The sequence below is a fragment of the Haliotis rufescens genome, unplaced genomic scaffold, assembly GCF_023055435.1.
Source record: "Haliotis rufescens isolate VD_foot unplaced genomic scaffold, xgHalRufe1.0.p SCAF_73, whole genome shotgun sequence".
Taxonomy (NCBI): Eukaryota; Metazoa; Mollusca; class Gastropoda; order Lepetellida; family Haliotidae; genus Haliotis; species Haliotis rufescens.
Window position 1 is genome coordinate 1,400,886 of NW_025964365.1, and position 18,586 is coordinate 1,419,471.

Consider the following 18,586-nt stretch of genomic DNA (forward strand, 5'->3'; position numbering starts at 1 on the left):
CATGCTCCCCAAATCATTCTTTTTACCCCAATAATAATAACTATAATGTGCACATTCATAAAGCACCAAATCCATGCCCTAAGCGCGCTCAAAGCGCTACATTATTTCCCTGTCCAATGGATCAGTGTGCACTCAATTTTCATTCTCAGCTCCCTGAGGAGTATACAACAGCTGCCTGTGAGGCGCTAGGAGGGCAACAACAACATTATAATCTCATCCTACCTGATACCCATTCACTTCTGGGTTGGGGGCGGCCGGGTAGCCTAGTGGTTTAAGCGTTCGCTCGTCACGCCGAAGACCCGCGTTCGATTCCTGACATGGGTACAATGTGTGAAGCCCATTTCTGGTGTCCCCCGCCGTGATATTGCTGGAATATCGCTTAAAGCCACGTAAAATCATACTCACTCACTCACTGCTGGGTTGACAGAGGCACATTTCGAACAGTCGCTTGCCTATTGAGCCACCACATGTGCTCCAAGTACTTAACTTTAGTGCAATGAATGTGCATGTATATATTCTGCTCATGTAGAGATGACTAAAACACAAGTTATAGACAATACATTTTAATTGCTTTTTGATAAACAAACAAAACTTACTCAACGATTATTTGAACAATGAAATAATGAAAATGGAATACTAACAGGTAACAAAATGCTGCAAACATAAACTATCTTTATAACAAAGCAGAGACAAAAAATCAAGCAGTGGACCAATCTAGCTCAATACTTGCAAGATTTCTAATTCAGAGAAAGAGCAGCATTCATAGAAATCAAATTACCAACATAATGTCAGAAAAATACAATACAATAAGCAGATAACAATCATTTTTTGACAAATATTAATGTACCTCTTATTTACAAGTATATTTTGTGCTTGAAACACATGCTGTCCGTGTGACTTATTACCAGAACTGATAACTTAATAGCAAATGTAGCATTGTAAACATGGTGAAGCCATCCACTTTATCTCACATATTTAACATGTTTTGTTTGTTGTAGCCGCACTCAGCAATATTCCAGCTATATGTTGGCGGTCTGAAAATAATCTGGTCTGGTCGAGACAATCCAGTGATTGACATCTTGAGCATCGATCCACGCAATTGGGATCGATGACATGCATCAACAAGTCAGCAAGCCTGACCACCCAATCCCGTTAGTCGCCTTTTACGACAAGCATGGGTTGCTAAAGACCAATTCTAACCTAGATCTTCACAGGGCCATTGAAGATGTTGTTTCTTTGTTGCTTAATGCCATACTCTGCTATATGACAGCAGTCCGTAAATAATCATGTCGGGGCCAGACAATCCAGTGATTGACTTCATGTGCATCAGTCTTCGCAAATGGGATATGATGACAATAAAGTCAGTGAGTCAGACAATCCAATCCCATTGATCACCCTCATAAAACAAGCATGGTCTGCTGAAGACCAATTCTAACCTGGATCATCCCAGGGCCATTCGAGACGTAATGGATAGTAAATACTGCTGTTGATGAAATATACATTACCTTTGTTTCAAATGATGACAAACTTAACAATGTAAATATGGAGACATGACTTATGAAATTTTTTGAACACGTTACATCTTTATAAAAATATGATAAAGTTGTCATGGGGGAATGAATATCAGACAACTGTCTTAAGTACAATTCCTCATTAGTAGTTAAAATGTTGGAGATGAAATGATGACAATCTAGCCCTGATAGGTTGAACACTTTCAAGAGAGTACATGCCATTGTTATCAGTAGATATAGTCTTGTAAAAATGTAAAATATGAATCTTTAAGCAATAATCATTATGGATAATAGAGGGGAAAAGTGCACCTGATGTTCATTCATGAAATTCAGAATGTAAACAGTCATTCAGGGGTTAATAATTCTTTTTGTTATTTAGATTCTGGATTTGTGTGGAAGGCCAATCATGTTTTGGGTCACATATACGAAACAATTAACTATAAAAAAATCATTGCCTTTGATGTTTGTTTTAGATTTGTGTATTCACATGATATTTCAGCCATCAGATGGTAGCTTGTGGGTGAGTGAGTTGGGTTTAACACCGCTTTTAACATTATTCCAGTTATATCACGGCGTGTCAGCTTAATGTGGGAGGAAAGCCCGAAGTGATGCAGGTCTCAGACGTTTACCACTTCGGTTAAACCCACGAGCACGGGTATGGTGCTGACAAACCTAGAAACATAATCGGGGCGAACCGGGATTCGAACCCACAATCATAGGTTTCTGGCATATCCAGGGACGCAACTCTGCACAGCGAATTGCGGCGCCTTAGACGACTAGGCCACCCGTGCCCCCTGGTAGCTTGTGATTGATGAAGAAAATCATTTTGAGTAAACAATAATAATATTCATAAACCACAGTAATCAAACTAACAGGTATGTAGTGATTCCAACAAGAAAATCGGGTAGGTAACCCATAAATGTTGCCTGCCCATCTTCAAATTCTACCTGCCAACATTCAGACATTATTAAATATTGAAAAATCACAAAAAATAAGAGAAAAATCGCATCTTGAGTCAGTTGAAACAATGCTAACAATTATTTGAGAATCTAGGAGGAGTTATAATAAAACTGAATACATAAGTTGGCTTAAAATTATCTTCCAGACAGTGGAGCAGGTAGGTGACAATTTACCAGCCACAGGCAGGCAGTTATTTCAGACACTGATTACCAAGATTAGTTCAGACCAATATGGAGTCACTGACCTCTATTAAACCCCTACTAATCAAAGACACAATGTATATGGTTTCATATTGTTCTAAACTGTACCGGATTGTGATTAGTTTCGCTGTAACCTTTACTCAGTCAACAAAATTACATGCCTCAAGATTAATAGTTATTTGTAATCCTCAACAAAACCTGGGCCAATTTTAAAATTAAAGTGATTGCTTGCAGATGATAAAAAAAAACAATATCAAGTGTACGTTCCAATGCCTGAATTGATTTTATACAGATCAGTTTGATTTCAACACAAAATGCTGAACACTTTTAAAAATGTCTATTGGAATGGTATTGCAATCGGCTAAACAAATGCCATGTTTGTTTTAGTGAAAATCAGGCCCTTTCTCAAAGATTTACTCAGAGCCCCAGCCATTACAAAAAGGCAATTTACAGCATACTATATATATAGGATTATGACATATGCATCTGTTAATAATAGCTTGGCATCAAAAGAATAGACTGAATGAAGAGGCTTGAAAGAAAATTTAAGGTTTCAGAAGTTCATAATAAGCATTTTGGCCAAGAAAGCGCTTAGAAATGAACACGATAAGAGCTTTTTAATAGAACTGAATTCCCCTTTCTATCAGTTAATTCTTAACAGTTGAATCATGTTGAATGCATGAACAGATCAAGCAAATCTCTATAAAAACTTGCATTGACCCATATACCTTTTTAAGATAGACATCCTCTCAACACTGTCAATTGATGAAACTTTGTAGACAATTGTCACCAAGACATTAAAATTTCAAGATCACAACAAGTACAAGCCTAAACAAGGGAAATGAAAGAGCAAAGGTATATAACTAGTAATAGCACAAAGGATGTAATCAATGAAGCAGATTACTGAATCGAACAAGGCAACAACGTTATAACATGATTGGTGATGAAGTACGGCGAGTGTTAGGTAGACGTTGATCTTGGTATTCTTGTGGCTTCAGTCACATGTCCTGCTGCTGTAGCAACGCATCCTTGACCTGGCAGGCTTCAACTGCCACACAAACCCCAAACGTGGATGTGTGGTCAGTAATACAACAGCGACATGTTTAGTATGTACAGAGCGTGTTTCAGGGTTGCTACTCCTGGCCTTACATTGTCCAACTTGGGTTCAACGGGTGCTCTCCCTGCCTCACAAGCCATTCACAAAATAGCACAGCCTCAGGCTAACTTCACCGGCAAGTCAATCACACTTATTCACAGCACCCAATGTCTGAAGCATTACCTGCCGTCAACACTTCTCTTTCACAAGCTTGGTTTTTTACCAAGAGAACATTTTCAAGTTCTACACACGTCACAATGTATCAATGTTTTTAAAAAATTGTTTTAGCGGCAGTGAAAACAGAACACCTCAACAGCTAGCATAAAACACTTCTTTCTGATATTTGTAAATACACTGATATTTCTTGATACCATGATGAAGGAGACAATTTAACCACAAAAGAAAACCCATAACAAGTCCCATTAAAATTCATTCTTTGGTACGAACTGTATATAAAAACGTGTCACTGTGTTTATGTATCTCGCTCTTTCTTGATTTTCAATTCCTTGAAATCTTCACCAAGAATTGTTGCAATCTCACCTTGCATGAAAGCCCAAGGAACATTTGACCCAGCTAGGGGGCACTTTTTGCCACTTGGGCAATACACTTCTGCCCCAGCTCCTTGACGTTTGATGCTGTCTCTTGAGCAAGGAAAACAAAACTTGTGTTCACCAACAGAGGGACACTGAACAAAGTGTGTATCCTCTAGTCTTTCATGACACAAAGTACATTTTAAGGTTTCTGAATTTGTGACTGTTGATTCGGGCATTGTGCTACCAACCCCTGCGTCAGACACAGGCCCCTGAGCCACTGAGCGACCACGAAACAAGTGCTGGGTAGCTGGGGAATGATTATGTCTTTGTCCATGTCTAATTCCACCCTCACTCCTAATTGGCGACCCACCTGGAGTAATATTGTCAGTCACTGTCATCAGTGCCGCCATTGGCGATGGGCCATTCTGTCCACTTCCAGCTTCAGGAGGGGTTGGGGTGTGATTACTCATGGGTGACATTGATGTTGAGCTTGGCATCCCAGAGCTATATGCAGCAGAATTTATAGTAAGTTTTAAAGCTTCCGATTGATTTTGCATCCACTGTTGACGTTTAAATTGCTCTTCTGACAGCTTACCTCTAACTTCCCCCTCAGGATCGGGTGAAGCCTTGCGTTTCCTTCCCTCATACATAGACCGTGGAACAGGGGGCTTGGGTGTCCCCGCATGACCCCTCGATAACGATGAGGGGCTGGGCAGTGGTGGAAGGGAGCTGTCAACATGTGGGGTGGGGATCATATCCTTCTTGACAGGCTCCTTGAATATGCGCACTAACTCTGGCAACATATCACCAAGTAATCTCCAGTCACCACTTCCATGTTTCATTTCATACTCAAGATACTTGAAACCCGAAGATAATCCCTTTATACCAAAGTCCTTCATGCAGTCCTGGTACATTTGTTTGGCAACCCCAGAAGCACTGCTGTAAATTGTCCCTGATCCCAAAGGATACTCAGCATACATTTTTAAGTCATACTCTGCACCCTGTTTGATACTTGCGTCAAAGGCAAACACACGTCCACACAATGAATGTTCTTTCTTGAATCTTATCTCAAAAGGCACTGCAGACGACAACACTGCCACAGTCTCACGTACAAGTAGTGGCCTCAGGGCTGGATCGTCTATTGGTCCCATTTTGTTTCCATTCTCATCACTACTTGAATGGTTGGAACTTTCTTCCTCCTCCGTTTCCCCACGCTTACCGTTGATAGGGGCTGGGTGTGGCATGGGCATCGGTCCTAGCCCGTGGGGATGCCTACCTGGGGGGAGGGGGCCAGGAAATCCTTGGTGAGGGGGGAGGGGCCCTCGCGGAATAGTGGGGCTTCCCCGCTGAAGATCGGAAAGTTGTTCGTCTGGTCTATGCATAACATGTCCCACAGCGATTCCATTGATTCTTGGCCCTGGGGTGTATTCCATAACATTCCGGTATCTGTCTGGTGGTGGGGGACCGTGGTGTATCCGCGGGGGTTCCAAGTGTGCGTCGGGATGGTGACGAGGTGGCATATGTCCGTGCGGCGGTGGCTGCCCCTGTTTGACAGACGATCGCCCTTCTTGGAATCCATGAGCACGTTTCATTTGTCTCGCTGCTTCAATGACCATTTCTATACGATCTGGCCCTTCATAGTTGACACATCCCCGGCACACAGATTCGGAGAAATCATGTAACATAGCCCATGGTGTCCTGGGCAGATCGCACAGGTAGCAGTGCTGTCTGTGGGCTCGGTGCGGCATTGACATGGTGTTGTGGAAATCCTCAGCGACAGAAAATGTCTAAAACCACCTCACACTAGCATGAACACTCCATTCGAGCATTGCGCGAAGTCTGAGCATGTGTCATTGATACCTTCGCTGTCTGCGAAAGCCCACACCGATCAAAGTCTCCGTCTCTCTCTCTCACACACACACAGTCAATGCCGCCAACTACTTGAAATCTCATACAAGGTTGCGCTACGACAATGCGCATGCGCAGCCAATTGTAAACGAATACCTCTCGTTGTAGCTTACTCACGTGTGTGGTGTTTCTAGATCACGCAACACACACTGTCAAATTACAATGGAATTCGATAGTCGAACAGCTCGGAGGAAACGCAAGTGTGATTCTGCATAGAACTGACGTCCTTACAGTGACAGGGCTAGACAGACAGAGCGCTATCAAAGCTGTCCACACAATATCCCACAATAAATGTAGGTTGCGCTGTCAGGGAGCTGGATGTAAAGAGAACAAGTCGCCGACACGTCACATCTGACAGCGCTCATAATACAGTTATAACACGAGAGCGTGCTGGTCCCGATTAATGGACAGATTTATTCTTGCTCTGGATTATAAACCCTATCGATGCGAATGACTTGAAATATCATGTGCTGCTATCATAGATATTCTGTATACGAAAGAGAGCAGACTGGGTCAGAAACGTCTGTTGTTTTTCACAATCGATTGTGATCGGGTCTGTATAGTAGAGGCAAGCTTATGGCCTAGGGCGCGGGCAGATACGTGCAGGGGGCAGGGAGTGGGGGCTCAGTGCTCGAGACGTCCACTATTATCCCCAGTGACGACGCCAGGGTGATGCGCCAACCTCTCGACAGGCTTGCGTGCTTCAAGTGCGATCTGAGCCCGCATCTGATTAAATCGCGTTAATTTACATGTCTTCGCGCTAAGCCGCGTTCGTGACTAGCAGGCAAAGAGGCAAGAAATTAACCGGACGCATAGCTCTCGCAAACTCGGATGAACACATCGATAAAACTACATTGGGGTTCCAAAATAAAATATTCTGCAATCCCTGGCACGTACATTTATTTGTCTTGCTCTTTGAAAGAAAATCGATTAGCAATTTATCAGGGCGCTGAATTCACGGACATTATTCAGGTCTTAAAAACACGCGACATGTCTGTGACGTCAGCAAGTCGTATGGTGATGGGCTGAATGCCAACTTCCCGCGGTTTTCACCTGTGGCAATGAAACATCCCCCCTTCCCATGATGCTACCACGCATCACCAAGGTATACTTCCGGGCAGTCACATGTGACGTCATCGACGACTGTCTTCTGGCGTTACCATTCTGGCACAAAGACCTTTACATGGTATCTTAACTATTTGATTACATGCATAGCTTTATCAAACCACGGCCTGGAAGTGTGCCGTTAACTATATACGTGCCAGAACGTGAGTTCATCAAGTATGAATATTGGCCTATACATGCATGTATTTGTAAAAACGGATCAGCCGGTTGCACGAAGTAACCGAATATCGTGGTTGCGTACACCCTATGTGTGTTACAGGCTAGAAATCATCCGTCAGAGTAAATGTCGTCTCACTACTAAGTTTCAACGCGGCGTGCGAGAAACCAATGATCGTTGGTTCGAAACCCCGATTCGTCTTGATTATATTTCTATGTTTGCCAGCATTACATCCGCGATCGTAGGTTTCATTAAATGGTAAACGTCCAAGACCTGCTTCATTTCGGGCTTTCCTCTTACTTTCAGCCCACAAGCAATGATAAGAAATACTGTTCAAAGCGACGATAATGCTTTGAAACCAAAGTCACCCCCTCCCTGACTTTAGTGAACCATGAAACACAGGTACCAGTTCCTCAATAAAACCTGAACTCGGGTAAATATTTCAAGACATTCTTTTCTCGAAACTCCGAATTACGATTACGAGTGAGGTAATACTGGGGCTTAACGTCGCATTCAGGATTATTGCACTTATATAGCGACGTGCATGCACGCGCGCGCGTGCGTGTCTGCATGTAATAGTCCATGCTAATGCCGGTTTAATTGTACTTGCCCACTGAGATATCACGCCACAGTTTAACATGACGCACCATACCCGACCAGTACTTATTTTATCCCCTTAATGCCGAGCGCCAGTCAGGGAAACAATAAGTACCATCTTAACGACTTTTGGTGTATGGGTGCCGGGGATCGACCCATCGACCTTCTGCTCTCCAGACAGATGCTCTATCCGCTATACCACGGAGGCGGTTACGTGTCTCGAGTGAATAGAAATGCATATATCCGATTCAAATAGAAGTTATGTGACAAATGTCTGGCACCCGTAACGTGTTTGTTCTGGTGGAACACTTAGGATAGATTATCCGTAATTACTCGTGGCAAGACAGTTGGTCTCAACATGTGGACAGGGACTGTACATACAAACCGTCCACGCCAGAGAATAACACGTGTCGATTATCCGCCGAAATAGATTCCACTAGGCGTAAAAAGGCAAAATAGCTGTGAAAACGACACGAATGACCATCGAAAATCAGTGATGCAATCGAGATTCCCACAATACCAACATGTTTGTTTTGTGTTTAACGCTTCACTCAGCAATATTCCGGCTATATGACGGCGGTCTGTAAATAATCGAGTCTGGACCAGACAATCCAGTGATTGACATCATGAGCATCAATCCACGCAATTGGGATATGATGACATGCATCAACCAAGTCAGCGAGCCTGACCACCAGATCCCGTTAGTCGCCTCTTACGACAAGCATAGTCGCCTTTTACGGCAAGCATGGGTTGCTGAAGACCTATTGTAACCCGGATGTTCACGGGCAATACCAACATGATGTTGTAATCACACATATTAATATAGATAAGATGGCCAAAATGTGTGACCTGCATGGTTGAGTGTATATTACGATAACCATAAGTAGAGAAAAAGGTCGTTGTTCATACTTTGGACACCGTGTTTGCATGGTATTGATTCAGTTACATGTCTTTGTTTATTTGTTGGTTTACGCTTCCCACGTGAAGTCCAGTCCAACAGTCACGATGGTGTGTAAATAATCAAGTCTGGGCCATACAAACCACTGATAGATATGAACAACGTTAAAAAAAACAACTACCACAGTCAATCAAATCACCGAACCTGAAAACCCAATCCATTTTAGTCGCCTCGTGCGACAAGCGAGATTATTCTGGAAACTTAATTTATATGGGTAGATACGAGAACCAATGGTAACAAATAACTCTGGGTTTGATATGGTTGCCATGGAAACTAAACCATACATTAGATTAGAGACGATTTGAGCAGGTTTGAGAGATACCATTTGTGCATTAGAGTGGTTGCTCTTGTGGTTTGAGAGAGACAACCGAAACTTCAAAAGGTAATTCGGTAAACAAAAGATATATATGTTAGGCCCTTCTGCACAGCTTCATGAAAACAGATTGAAGAGGCCTGAATGTGACCGTTCGTTGGGTTACCTATTATCAAAAGCTCTAACATATATATCAAAGAAATAATTAGATACTTTTAACTTTCATAAAAAACACATTCATTTTTAATTCAAAGCTCTTGAACATCGCAAAAAAACAACATCAAAGACAATCCCCATCAAGATGTTCAACAGAAGAAGTAAAAAAAATGAAGCATTCACAGGCCATGATGTCGGCGACTGGGCGCCAAAGTGTTTCAAGGTAAATAGCTGCAGTGTGCATAAAGCGTGATTCGGACACCTGTCGAATGTCATCCAATAGAAAGGTAAAACCAGGCTCCGTCTTTTAACATTATTACAAACTGAACTGGTCGAATCGTTATTGTTTGAAGAACATCGTGTACGGAATCCTTCTCCCAAGACGTACTCCCATGTCGCAAACAAAACACGCAGTTATCCTACTCATACATTGTAAAATATTTTAGGAGACAAAGTGTGTTTGCATAACATATCTCCTTTCATTTCCTTATTCTCTTATGTCAATCATATTAGTGTTATATTTCCATCTCTATGGCAACCGTACAATCAGTTGGTGTTGCTGGGAGACTACAAACTTGACGAACATGTTTCACCGGCATCTATGGTGAACTGAAAACAATAACGAAGAATGCTTCAAAAACAAGCATTGTTGTTATTTAGTATTTCTAACCTTTCAAACTTCATAGAACCCGTGAAGATCCGAGGTAGAATAGGTGTTCAGCAACCCATGTTTGCCGTAAAAGGCGACTATGCTTGTCGTAAGAGGCGACTAACGGGATCGGGTGGTCAGGCTCGCTAACTTGGTTGATGCATGTCATCGATCCCAATTGCGTAGATCGATGTTCATGATGTCAATCATTGGATTGTCTGGTCCAGACTCGATTATTTACAGACCGCCATCATATAGCTGGAATATTGCTGAGTGCGGCGTTAAACAACAAACAAACAAACAAAATCATAGAACCCAGTTTGATATGCATATTTTCTATAATGGTTTAGAGGTTTGTTGACGACGATATATATCGATGTTTCTGCTGGTGGACTCAAGTCTCCGAGTTTCCCAATAAGCTCAGTAGCATTTATGAATTACCTGGCGTCAACTACAAAAGAAATATTTTGGTTGAGACATTAAAACTGCCCGGATGCCTTCCAAAACGAAGATATTTCTTAAACGTTTCTCTTTACTTATAAGCAGCAGAATCTCTGCACTTGTTCATAGCAGACGTAATACATCAAAATTAACATACCGTTTTTATAAAGTTTCAACATAATCGGTAAATGCGCTATCGTGTCACTTGATTTTCTGGTCATAACTGGATTATTTCCATGCCGCCATAGTATGGCAGGAGTACTGCATGTGCGGTGAAGTGAGGTGAAATTGGGTTTAACGTCGCGTCCAAGATTATTGCACTTATATAGCGACGTGCATGCACGTGTATGTGTGTGTGTGGCTGCTTGTACTAGTCCGGACTGATGCCGATTTATAGTGCTAGCTCACTGAGATACCATGCCGCAGTTTAACATGAATACCCCACTCAGACACAGTATACTGACTCCGAGCCGACCAGTCCTTGCTTTAGCCCCTTAATGCCGAGCGCCAGACAGGGTAACAACAAGTACAATCTTTTAACGTCTTTTTGTATGACGCGGCCCGGGATCGAACCCTGGACCTTCCGCTCTCCGGGCGGACGCTCTACCACAAGAACTGCATGTGCGGCGTCAGACAACGAACATGCACCTTTTCAAGCACATTGTATGGCTAGCGGGTGCTACCGGTATAGCAGGACATGCTCGTGAGTGAGTATGGTTTTACGCCTATTTTAGCAATATTCCAGCAATATCACGGCGGTGGACACCAGAAATGGGCTTCACACATTGTACCCATGTTGGGAATCGAACCTGGGTCTTCGGCGTGACGTGCGAACGCTTTAACCACTAGGCTGCCCCATCTCCCCTTAACCTTTCTGCCAACACTGGTGTCATCACTGACTTTCAGTGATCCGTTCAAATAAGTTTCACCGCTATTTGCATTTTATACCTAATGGAATCTGTTTCAGCAGATAAATCAAGACTGGTTATTCTCTGGCGTTGACGTGTTAGCTATATGAACTGTTTGGAGAAGACTGCGACAGTCGTTAAGATGTAACGACGGAGATTTGCAAACGTTGCAAGCCTCTTGATATCTAACTACACTTGCATGCTCGGATCGTGATGTCTAAAGTGTTTCGCTTCCTGTCAAACAGTTTTCGTAAGTCGACTGACTGCATGGGGTTTATGAGTGGTTGGATGGCAGTGTGTGGATGGGTGAATGGATGGACGGATGAGTGGATGGATGGTTGGGTGTGGATTGATGAGTGGATGGATGACAGTGTGTGGATTGATGAGTGGATGGATGGCAGTGTGTGGATTGATGAGTGGATGGATGGCAGTGTGTGGATTGATGAGTGGATGGATGGCAGTGTGTGGATTGATGAGTGGATGGATGGCAGTGTGTGGATGGATGAATGGACGGATGGCAGTGTGTGGGTGGATGAGTGGATGGATGGCAGTGTGTGGATGGATGAATGGATGGACGGATGAGTGGATGGATGGCAGTGTGTGGATTGATGAGTGGATGGATGAATGGATGGACGGATGAGTGGATGGATGGCAGTGTGTGGATTGATGAGTGGATGGATGGTTGGGTGTGGATGGATGGCAGTGTGTGGATTGATGAATGGATGGACGGATGAGTGGATGGATGGCAGTGTGTGGATTGATGAGTGGATGGATGAATGGATGGACGGATGAGTGGATGGATGGCAGTGTGTGGATTGTTGAGTGGATGGATGTCAGTGTGTGGATTGATGAGTGGACGGATGGCAGTGTGTGGATTGATGAGTGGATGGATGGCAGTGTGTGGATTGTTGAGTGGATGGATGGCAGTGTGTGGATTGATGAGTGGATGGATGGCAGTGTGTGGATTGATGAGTGGATGGACGGATGAGTGGATGGATGGTTGGGTGTGGATTGTTGAGTTGATGGATGGCAGTGTGTGGATTGATGAGTGGATGGATGGCAGTGTGTGGATTGATGAGTGGATGGATGACAGTGTGTGGATTGCTGAGTGGATGGATGGCAGTGTGTGGATTGATGAGTGGATGGATGGCAGTGTGTGGATGGATGAATGGATGGACGGATGAGTGGATGGATGGCAGTGTGTGGATGGATGAATGGATGGATGGCAGTGTGTGGATTGATGAGTTGATGGATGGCAGTGTGTGGATGGATGAATGGATGGATGGCAGTGTGTGGATGGAGGAGTGGATGGATGGCAGTGTGTGGATTGTTGAGTGGATGGATGGCAGTGTGTGGATTGTTGATTGGATGTATGGCAGTGTGTGGATAATTTATTGGGTTGATAAAGGGTTTCGCACAATATCACAGACATACAACATATGCCGTTGTTTTGTACAAGTGTACAGGCTAACCATGTTTTATACCAACTCGGAACAACCTGCACTCAAGTTGTCTGTACAAGTTTCCTTTATTTCAAGGAAGCTTACTCAAGACCAACAACTGATATGTCTTCGCTGTTCACACCAGTGTATACACGTGTTATACCACACCTGATTAATGAGAGCGAGCACGCCACCTATACACTGGTTGACAATGACAAGTGAGGCTGTCCAAAAGGAATCGATTACTTGTTTCTGCTACGACCATTTACATAACGGAAATCACTCCGCCATGGAGATAATAATAAGCTGACTGATCCTGTGCTGAACGTTGTGCTTCCACTAAACCTCACAGATCAACCACATCTCAACCAAGGCCCCCACTCAGCAATATTACAGCTATATGACGGCGGTCTGTAAATAATCGAGTCTAGACCGGTAATCCAGTGATTGACATCATGAGCATTGATCCACGCAACTGTGAAACGATGACATACATCAACCAAGTCAGCGAGCCTGAAACCCGATCCCGTTAGTCGGCTCTTACATCAAGCACAGTCGCTTCTTATGACAAGCATGGGTTACTGAAGACCTCTACTGACCCGGATCTTCACAGGCCCTCCGTCATGAGTACACACTTTGGTGTATCGTAGAACAATAGAAATTCCCCTGTGCCAGTCTAGTAGTATACCCGGGAATAGATATCGACGTATATAAACGGTTGGCGTACACTGCCGGTTGGTTGATGTCAAACAGAGAAACTGATGATCTTTTTGGTCGTTACTTTATATACATCTTTCTCCCAGAAATGAGTGAGTGAGTGAGTATTGTTTTACGCCGCTTTTAGCAATATTCCAGCAATATCACGGCGGGGGACACCAGAAATGGGCTTCACTCATTGTACCCATGTCGGGAATCGAACCCAGGTCTTCGGCGTGACGAGCGAACGCTTTAACCACTAGGCTACCCGACCGCCCCTCTCCCAGAAATGACCCGAGACCCTTTATTCGTATTTTACGACACATTTTGTTTAGGACACCCAGCATGTCCAGGGCCTGGGACCGATTTTGTTTAATTTTCAAAAAGCCGAGCCCTCTCGTTACCTCAAAGTGTCGGTCCCAAAGTAGCTTAAGGTCAGATGGTCTCGTGGATTGAGCGTCTGCCCGGAAGGCCGGTTGTTCGATCCCGGCTGCGTCATACCAAAAGACGTTAAAGGATGGTACTTGTTGTACCCTGGCGCTCGGCATTAAGGGGCTAAAACAAGGACTGGTCGGCTCGGAGTCAGTATACTGTGTCTGAGTGGGGTATTCGTCTTCAACTGCGGCATGGTATCTCAGTGGGCTGGCGCCACAAAACCGACATAGATCGGTAAAAAACTATTAAAACCAGCCATACACGCAAGCACAATATAAGTGCAATGATTTTGAACGTGACGAAAACCCCATTTCACCTTACCTTACCTTAATGTCAGATACAGTTTACTTAGAAGATTCTCCAATACTGTAGGGAGATCAATTTGTTATTTGTTGATGGCCACTGTATTAACAGTATTTCAGTTATGCCACGGCGTATAGGGTTAACGTGTGAGGAAAGAAACATGTGATGCGTTCTGGTCCTAGTGAATCCACAAACACGCGTTTGTATGGTACTGACATACCAAGATTCATTACTGGGAAGAATCAGAGATTCGAACCACGACAAGCGGCTTGGAATGTCCCATGAACCATCATGTATATGTGCCTGCCCTAAAACTGGCTGTGAATGTTTCTACTCTAACTCTTAAACTGAATTTACTCCACATTAATTGTTTTTCGTTATTTTTGACGCCAGTTATGTCGAAGTAAAGGATTCGGCAGTAGACAGAATATCAAACTCGTGAAAATAAGATCAACGCGAGTATAAGCCTTTTCTGATTTAGACATAAGTATCTGAACTAGTTTGGACTTGCCACGCACGACTAATATGATAGTTACAATCAATGCGTAAGCGCCTGTACGTCTCACCTTGTGTATTATCAGGTGCATAGGCACTATAACATAAATACTCCGATAAACATCAGTTTTGCTAAACCTAATCACGTCACCACTAATCGCTAAAAATCCATAGAAAGTTTCTGAAGCTTGTCCTGCTTTTTCAGTCTGTGTAGTGGCGAGGCCAAACGCCGTTACTGGGGCAGAATCTTGGGAGGGAGGGAGAGAGGAGGAAGATCTATATGATTACAGGGCCCTGTGTGTGACCCGGTCCCTGATTGCGTCGTGCACGCACTGAGCGCGTCACCAGCACGCACGGCCTGCCCATTCCGCCCAGAGACTTGGGAATACGGCACGCTAATTCCTCCTTGGCACGCGCTTCGGCTATACGTTAATGTTTGGGAAACCTTTTGGAATAACAGCCTCAGACAGAGCTGAACCAAGATAAATGATCGCAGAACAGGCATTGTCCGCAAGCCAAGCCCCAACTCACATGCGTGGCACTCGGCGATTCACTTGGATCTTCATTAAAGGGATTATATAAGTCGGTCGCTTTCCCTATACATTATATAGTAACTTTTATGATTAATGCTTTGTTTGTTATTGTCAGAGTGTAAATGTCTTTTATGAACGGAATGACATTTCCAAATTTGACGTATCAGTGACTAAATTCATGTCCGTTGCAATTCTCTATTTTTACTTGTACCATATGTTTCCGTGTTTTTTCAGGAACAATTTTAATGACTCTCTTTTTACTGTTTGTTTGTCTGTTTGATGTTTAACGCCGCACTCAGCAACATTCCAGCTATATGACTGCGGTCTGTAAGTAATCGAGTCTGGACCAGACAATCCAGTGATTTAGATCATGAACATCGATCCACGCAATTGGGATCGATGACATGCATCAACCAAGTCAACGAGCCTGACCACCCGATCCCGTTAGTATCCTCACTACTTGATGGTGATCCATACATACAATTTTATGATATACATGAAGTAGGAATCTTACAATGGACTGCTTTTAATAGAGATTTCTTATGATTATGGAAAGGGTATATCTTCACAGGTCCTCCGTCATAAGTACATACTTTAGTGTATCGTAGAACAATAGAAATTCTCCTATGCCAATCTAGTAGTATACCTGGGAATAGATATTGACGTATATAGCTGAAATATTGCTGAGTGCGGCGTAAAACAACCAACCAAACAAACAAACAACCAACCAACAGTTATATCACGGCGTGTGAGCTTGATGTGGGAGGAAAGCCCGAAGCGAAACAGGACTTAGACGTATACACGTGATGTGACACCCACGAGCATGAGTAGGGTCCAGACAAACCTAGAAACATAATCGGGGCGAACCGGAATTCGAACCCACAATCAATAGGTTTCTGGATTGCCGAAGGGACGCAACTCTGCACAGCGAATTGTGGCGCTTTAGACGTCTTGTGGCATCTGCAGCGGAATACAGAACTGTGGGAAACCTTGTGGGTGTTGGCGAAACTACAGTGGTCGATAGAATCCATGTATAGTTTCTCATGGACGACTACGATACCCGGCCATGTGAGGAAGATTTGGCAGAGGTCATCAATGGTAGTGACGAAAACGGAGCTTTCCAAACTACCAGGTGCAATCGACGGACTTCATATCCCAAAACTGGACCAAGAGAACATAGAGATTACCTAAAACGCTAGGTTTGGTATTCGTTGACAATGAAGGGTCATCGGTATGTTTTTAGAGATATAAATATCGGATGGCCTGGGCGTGTCCACGCTGCCAGAGTTCTTACCTTAACATTTGCGCAACCTCTCGACTAGATGTAAATTTACACCTGGTGCAAATTTGCGAACGTATGCAATTGCATTCGCATGACAAAATTACACATGTGTCTATATTTTACGTACGTACCTGATAAAAACAATAGTTCCAGATACAATTTTTGCCGATCCTTGCATTAAAATCCTGTAAAGTTATATCATTGGGTGTGTCTTGACCGAATCACCGGTAGATTCCAAGAAAACGTGTGTACAGCTGATTGCTGTTTCCGGCTTAGTTTACGAGAAAATACACAAGGTTATCTTAATCCCTGGATGGAAAACAATGTCTAGCAGAACAAAAAAATACAATTTAAACGGTTAATCAACATGTCTGGTGATTTTTAATCTCAAATTTCGAATTTGTACTGACCAAGTTTCTCATCACCCGTTCGTTTAACGGACTTCGCTGAAGGGGTACGGTGTAATTTTTTTCTGCGCTTGATAAGCGATTTTTTTCCCTCCAAAATACTGAATCCGCTAGAGGGGGGCGCGCATTATACATGGGTGCGCACTATACTTAAGAAAATACGGTATGTATATTTGCATGGGTATGCAAACAGGTGCATGCCAACAGGGCATTAGTCCCAGTTCTCCTTGCTTGCCAGAACCGACTTAGGTACGCACCGGTTGGTTCAATGCGGGACCTGACAGACCGTGAGTCATGCTACCCGGATGACTTGGTTCGATGCTCATGCTATCAGCCCTTCGTCTGAGTATTTAAAGGCTGTCCTACAAAGATATAAACAAGATTCACCCACTTCACAGACACTCTGTACTTAGACAACGGTATGGCCCCGGAATAACCCCTAACGCATGTACGCATGATGATTCAACATCCCAATGCCTCCGAGGACCACTGGTGATTAGATATTTATAGAAAAGTATTGCAAAAAAACATCAGCAATACTACCGTTTCCATGTGGAATTTCGAACTGTATGGGTTGGTATACAAACTCAATGCTGATACACTAGTCTGTTGCGCACCCACCATGCCGTGATGCCGTAGAAGATTGATATCAGAAGCCCACCAAATATGTCCTGCTGCTGCCTTCATGTACGTCCACGACAACATGGTAACGGGCACGTTCCTTGTCGTGTGGTCGTGACACACTCCTGTGAGGCTACACCCCGAGCAGTTATTTACGTGTTAAAAAGCGTGTTGTCTGCGAGCATGCAAACATTGGCTACTCAACATGTTTAAGCTGGATCCAATACCGACTCTCGTGGAATTCTCGGGAGATGAAACAGTATTTTGTACCATTGTTGATCATCTTAATGTTTGGAGATATTGATAGTCAATGTGATTTCTCTCGCATCATATTTACCTCTTAATTTATATATGCTGTATTGGGTGATATCGAAGCACCAACCAATGTGTTCTCACGCAGTACCTATGTAGGGAATCGAATCCAGGGCCCACTTGCACAAAGCAATCTTAACGCCATACTTTAACATAGGCTTACAATAGTCGTAGCGCTAAGATCGCTTTGTGCAAGTGGGCCCAGGTCATGCGTGACGGGGTTAACGCTTCAACCACAAGGCTGTGCACGATATACTACACAAATGAAGTTAGGGACCACTCGATTCTTTCGTATTACTATAGTTATTATGTCACGGCAAGGGAGTTAAAGGACCACCTATGCCATGACATATTAACTGTAGTAATATAAAAAAATCGGGTGGTATTCGAGTGAGTGAGTGAGTGAGGGCATAACGCCGCTCTTAACAGTTTTCCAGTTATATCGCGGCGTGTCAGCTTAATGTGGGAGGAAAGCCCGAAGTGATGCAGGTCTGGGACGTTTACCACTTCGGTGAAACCCACGAGCACGGGTATGGTGCTGACAAACC

The 18,586-nt window shown here is 43.5% G+C and overlaps 2 protein-coding genes across 2 annotated transcripts in view; both read right to left on the minus strand.

Annotated features, from left to right (window-relative positions):
* The window catches only part of LOC124119183 (TALPID3 protein-like), a 142,731-nt gene that overhangs the window by 84,676 nt on the left and 39,469 nt on the right, over positions 1 to 18,586 (minus strand). The window lies entirely within an intron of this gene.
* LOC124119187 (probable E3 ubiquitin-protein ligase IRF2BPL) lies at positions 832 to 6,555 on the minus strand. Its single transcript, XM_046481618.2, has one exon. The coding sequence runs from the start codon at positions 6,052 to 6,054 to the stop codon at positions 4,240 to 4,242; it is 1,815 nt and encodes a 604-aa protein (XP_046337574.2). The 5' UTR covers positions 6,055 to 6,555; the 3' UTR covers positions 832 to 4,239.